Source organism: Rhipicephalus sanguineus, unplaced genomic scaffold (genome assembly GCF_013339695.2).
Source record: "Rhipicephalus sanguineus isolate Rsan-2018 unplaced genomic scaffold, BIME_Rsan_1.4 Seq5915, whole genome shotgun sequence".
NCBI classification, from domain to species: Eukaryota; Metazoa; Arthropoda; class Arachnida; order Ixodida; family Ixodidae; genus Rhipicephalus; species Rhipicephalus sanguineus.
Window position 1 is genome coordinate 7,677 of NW_023615581.1, and position 6,177 is coordinate 13,853.

Here is a 6,177-nt window from a genome sequence, read left to right on the forward strand (position 1 = left end):
TATTCAACCTCTGAGGCCATGCCGGTGCTTGAAACTGCTTTGCTAAAAGGTCCTATACAGGCTTCATGTCGGGAAGGAACCACATTAACATATGTAATGTAGCGTAGTAGAAGAGTAAAATAACAACCAAGGTGTCACACAATGCGAATTCTGTAACCAGGCGTCCACACAAGGCGAATTGGCGCAACGAGTGAGTTGTTGAATGCTTCCAACCTATTACAAAGGGCTCTTCCATATTCTTCATCGTCATTAGCCACAGCATCTAGAAAGTGCACATAATGCCTTGCAGGTGTTTAGCAGATACTACGGTTCTGCGCAGAATGACGAAAAATTGCGTAGTGGCTGCTTCCTTCCTTCACAAAATTATGATTTATAGCGTAGTGGGTTCCGCGCAAGTGCACTTCTATTGGTTGCCAAGGAAGCCCATAAGGCTGCAATGATCCATTTCCTCAGGGTCTCAATAAAGTTAATTTCCTTTCTCTATCTCTTTCTCACGTTAACGTATGTTATAAAGTGTGGTGGGAGAATGAAATAACGACGGGCGTCACACAATGCGAAGTACGTAACTAGTGGATCATTTAAAGCTTCCAACCGTTACAAAAGACTCAGTCATAATTCTTCATCGTCATCAGTCGTCGCATCAAGAAACTGCACATATGCCTTAAAGATGGTACCTCGCTTCTCCGCAGAAGACGAGTAATGTCGTGGTGGGTGCTTCCAAACTTCACAAAAATTGTGATTTATGGCGTAGTGGGTACCTTTCTAGTGTACTTGTATTGTAGCCCCAAGAGAGCTTAACGGGCTCTAGAAACGCCGCTCTTCCAGCTTTCGCTGTGACTGTGCTGCGGTTTCAGCGCAGGCCTGGCGTTTTTTTTCGGAGCTGTACGGTTTGTGAGCTTGGCCTACTTTATATGAGTGCTTATCAGTTATAAAATGTTTTGTTCGAGTTACGAATAGTCTTCTTTTTGAGTATACGTTACATCCGTGAGCTGGGTCTACCCAGCTCACAGATGATGCTCACCCAAATCACGGATCACGGATGGATGCTCACCGAAATAAATCAATAGAAAAGTTGAAAAAAGAAATCGACGAGTTCAAGATGACTGTGAACTTCATCAATAAAACAGTAGAAAAGCTGAATGCTGAAACAGTAGAAAAGCTGAAACAAGAATTTGAGTGCTCGGAACTCTGAGCTCGAAAGTCGGAACTCTGCAGCATCAGCGGGCGGCTCATATATCCTGCTACGTGCTGCGCTCTCAGTGCGAAGACACTGTGCACAAAGAGCATCTTTCCTTGGAGCGGCCGCATTCTCTTACACCAACGTTTTGAGAGTTACACAATCTAGCGGCCATCGTTGTCTTCATCGGCTGACTATTAATTATGGCGCGCACACGCGCATGTGCATGCCCACGCTCCTCGTTCTTCGTGCTGCGGGCTGCGAAGAAAAAGAAAACGAAAATAAAAGAAGAGTCTTCTGCTCCTGCCATCGGTCTTAACGGTTCCATGGTTTTACGCTCGCCGCCACACGCATTGTTATAGTGGACCTAACCTCAGTCCCTATAACGTGGTGACCCGGACGTGATCGCAGGGCGAGCACTACATCATGGACGCGACCACAAGCGACAGACCGATGATCGGCGCAGAGGGCATCGCCACGGTGCAGATTCACCTGCCGTCGTTTTTGCCCCAGAATCCTGCAGCCTGGTTCACGCACGTGGAGGCCATCTTTGCCCTTCGGCGCATTACCTCGCAACAAGCGAAGTATTGCCACGCTGTCTCCGCGCTCTCAACGGAAGTGGTTGCAGAGTTTCACGACCTGGTGTGCACGCCCCATGAAACCACACCTTATGACCACTTTAAAACGACGGTGCTGCAACGCAAGTCTGTGTCTGTGCGCAGGCGTCTCCAGCAGCTTCTCAACGAAGAGGAGCTCGGCGACCGGCGACCGTCAGAACTGCTACGTCGCATGCAGCAGCTTCTCAGTGGCTGTAAGTTGGATGTAAACAGCCCGCTGCTGCGAGAACTGTTTTTCCAGCGCCTGCCACAGAATGTAGTCCTTGCCTTGGCTGCCGCACCTGACGACCTGCCCCTCGACAAGCTGGCGGAGCAGGCCGATCGCGTCGCTGACTATGCAGTAGGAGGTACTGTGGCTACGGCATCTAGCGTTCCGTTGTCGCAACTCGAGGACCGGCAGTCTCGCCTGGAGCAACTGATCGACGACCTCGCCGAGACTAGTTAATGCCCTACGGCCACCGTCTCACTCTCGTCGACGAGGACCGCGATACCGTCCCAGATTGTCTCCGAGGTCTAGCTCCCGTTCCGGTCCTCGTCGACGCGTCTACTGCTGGTATCACAGCAACTTCGGTGCCAGCGCGCGTCAGTGTCGTCCTCCTTGCAGCTGGCAGGGAAACGTACCGCAGAGCCACTGATGGCGGCCAGTGACTCTGCCATACGACAAGCCGCCTGTTCTACGTCACTGACAGGATTGCCGGACATCGATTTCTCGTGGACACAGGTGCAGAGGTCAGTGTCGTTCCTGCTACACGACTAGACCAGCAGCGCTCTCCGCAGACTGCTCCCCTTCAAGCAGCCAACAACTCTGCCATCAATACATATGGTCAGCGCTCTCTCACCATCGATTTGGGTCTCCGACGCACCTTCCGATGGGTATTCGTTGTTGCAGATGTACGCATTGCCATATTGGGTGCTGATTTTCTGACCCACTTCGCCCTCAGCGTTGACCTCCGGGCACGTCGACTCGTCGACACAAAGACCAGGATGTCCATACAAGGCATCCTCGCACCTCCAACATATACCACTGGAACGGCGCCACAGATACCGGCATCTATGTTCGCCTCAATTCTAGCAGACTTTCCAGCCATCACGAAGCCTTCCACCTTGAGCTGCCTGTACGTCACAACGTCACGCATCATGTTGTCACTACTGGCCCTCCAGTATTTTGCCGACCCAGGCGCCTCGCTGGGGACCGCCTTGCCATCGCGAAAAGAGAATTCGACCACATGCTGCACTGGGCATCATCCGCCCTTCGTCGAGCAGTTGGTCGTCAGCTCTCCACATGGTCCCAAAGCGTGATCCAGGGGATTGGCGCCCCTGTGGTGACTATCGTGCCCTCAACGCGCGCACCATACCTGATCGCTATCCCCTCCCTCACATTCACGACTTCTCTGCCAACCTCGCGGGAGCGGTGATATTCAGCAAAATAGACTTGGTAAAGGCCTACCACCAGATTCCGGTCGAGCCAGCGGACATCCCGAAGACTGCAATTGTGACACCATTCGGACTTTTCGAGTATGTTCGCATGCCGTTCGGATTGCGAAACGCTGCTCAGACGTTCCAGAGGTTTATAAACAAAGTAACTCGTGGACTTCCCTTCGTATTTGCACATCTCGACGACCTCCTGGTGGCTAGTGTTTCCCCCGAGCAGCATTGCACCCATTTGCGTCTGCTATTTTCTCGGCTCCAGGAACATGGTCTCCTCATCAACCCCGCAAAGTGTGTCTTTGGTGTCGACGACATTGAGTTCCTCGGACACCGTGTGACAAAAGAGGGAATCAGGCCGTTGGACAAGAAAGTCCAAGCCTTGCGCGACTTCCCTCGCCCAACATCACTCCGAAAGCTCCGCGAGTTCCTTGGGTTGCTAAGCTTCCACCGCCGTTTTCTTCCCAACATTGCCCGCATTATCATACCGCTCACGGATCTCCTCAAGACCACCAAAGCTCTGTCCTCCCCACTGACTTGGACGTCTGACGCCGAAGCTTCCTTCTATGCTGCCAAGAACGCATTGGCGGACGCTACACTGCTGGTACATCCTCTGCACGTTGCACCAATGCGTCTTATCACCGATGCTTCTAGTGCGGCTGTCGGCGCGGTTTTACAGCAGTGGCAGCGCAACTCTTGGTATCCACTCGGGTTTTCTCTCAGAAACTGAAACCGGCAGAAACGCGTTACAGCACGTTTGGTCGTGAGCTACTGGCCGTATATCTGGGCATTCGACATTTCCGACATCTGTTAGAAGGCTCAAGCTTTCACGTCCTTACGGACCACAAGCCTTTGACATTCGCTTTTCGCGGTAACCCGATACTTATACCGCACGAGAAATACGGCACCTCAACTTTATTTCCGAATTCACTGTGGACGTCCGGTACATTGAAGGCCCAGTCAATGCGGCTGCAGATGCCCTCTCCCGTAGTCGACGCGATATCGGCAGCCCACACTTGACTTCGAAGAAATCGCCACGGCGCAACTTACAGACGTCGAACTTCGAGACATCCGCTCATCCACCACATCACTGGTGCTGTCCGACGTTCCCCTCCCATTTTCTTCCGGCACCATCACTTGCGACGTGTCACGGGGTCGAACACGTCCGTTTGTCCCACTCCGAACTCCGCCGTCACATATTCAACAAGCTTCACGGCACAAGCCATCCAGGAGTTCGTGCTACGCAACGTCTCATTACGACTCGCTTTGTGTGGCCGAGTGTGAACTCCGACGTGCGGCCGTTGGGCGCGTGAATGCGTGCACTGTCAACGCTCCAAAACGACACGACACACGAAATCACCAATTCACTCATTTCGCCCACCCGATGCTCGGTTCGATCACGTCCACATCGATATCGTTGGACCACTTCCGCCATCCAGAGGTGCTCGCTACATCCTCACCTGTGTGGACCGTTACACCCGTTGGCCTGAAGCGTTTCCTCTCACCGACATAACAGCACTTACCGTGGCTTCAGCGTTTGTCAGTGGCTGGATCTCTCGTTTCGGATGTCCAGCGTTGTGACCACCGATCGCGGCCGACAGTTCGAATGCGATCTCTTCCGCAAACTCACAGACCTGCTTGGCGTTCGTCATATCCATACGACCGCCTACCACCCATCAGCAAATGGAATGGTTGAACGCCTTCATCGTCAACTTAAAGCCGCCTTGATGGCTCGCCAGGCTCGTTCGTCTTGGGCTGAAGATCTTCCTCTCGTCCTGCTTGGCATCCGCTCGTCTTTCAAGGAAGACCTCGGCTGCACAACGGCGGAGTTGGTCTACGGTACAACGTTGCGTATGCCTGGTGAATTTGTCGCGTCAGCTAGTGTCGCTACGCCCGATCCAGACAGTTACGCTCAACAGCTTCGCTTCCTATTTTCTCGCCTGCGTCCTTGCCCTAGTCGGGATGCATCATCGACTGATGTTTTTGTCAGCAAGGACATGGCTACAGCGAGCCACGTTTTCGTCCGGCGTGAAGGAATTCGACCATCCCTTACGCCTCCCTACGACGGCCCGTTCAAGGTGCTCAGGCGGACAGAAAAAACTGTTACCATCGAGCTCAACGGGCGGGAAGAAGTCGTCGCTCTGGACAGAGTCAAACCCGCCTAGTTGGCAACCGCCCCGCCATTATGCGCTTTCGACCACTAAGCCGCCCTGCAACCAAGGATTCGCCCGGCACTCTGACATCAAAGACATTTTCTTTGACGCCAGCGCTTCACCCCCCTTTCTCTTAAAGGGAGGGAGAGCCCTCTAGCGGCCATCGTCGTCTGCATCGGCTGACTATTAATTATGGCGCGCACAGGCGCATGTGCATGCGCACGCTCCTCGTTCCTCGTGCTGCGGGCTGCGAGAAAAAGAAAACGAAAAATAAAGAATAGTCGTCTTCTGCTCCTGCCATCGGTCTGAAACGGTTGCCTGGTTTTTACGCTCGCCGCCACACGCATTGTTATAGTGGACCTAACCTCAGTCCCTATAAACACCAATTGGGATGCCATTCTGCCCTTCGTCACCTACACCTATAACGCCGCCCCTCAGAGCACTACTGGTTTTTCACCGTTCTTCTTACTGTACGGAAGGCACCCGTCGCACACCATCGACACGATACTTCCATACAAGCCGGATTCATCTGAGTGTGCGCCTATTTCTGACACAGCCAGGCTCGCTGAAGAGTGTCGCGAGCTTGCCAAGACATTTACGACGCAGGAACAAGAGCTGCAGAGGAGCATTCGCGATGGCACCACCACTTCTGAACCCACGTTCCTTCCTGGAGCGCTCGTATGGCTCTCGGTCCCTACCACTGCAAATGACCTTTCTTCAAAACTGCTGCCGAAATACGAAGGCCCATACCGGGTCGTCAAAGGCACATCCCCGGTCAACTACTTGATCGAACCCATCGAACCAG

The 6,177-nt window shown here is 53.1% G+C and overlaps 2 protein-coding genes across 2 annotated transcripts; both read left to right on the forward strand.

The window, feature by feature from the left end:
* Window positions 1–1,603: 1,603 nt before the first annotated feature.
* LOC119377865 (uncharacterized) lies at window positions 1,604–2,239 on the forward strand. Its single transcript, XM_037647164.1, has one exon. The coding sequence runs from the start codon at window positions 1,604–1,606 to the stop codon at window positions 2,237–2,239; it is 636 nt and encodes a 211-aa protein (XP_037503092.1).
* A 2,707-nt stretch (window positions 2,240–4,946) lies between these two features.
* LOC119377866 (uncharacterized) lies at window positions 4,947–5,384 on the forward strand. The gene has a single exon (XM_037647165.1). The coding sequence runs from the start codon at window positions 4,947–4,949 to the stop codon at window positions 5,382–5,384; it is 438 nt and encodes a 145-aa protein (XP_037503093.1).
* The last annotated feature ends 793 nt before the right edge of the window (window positions 5,385–6,177 follow it).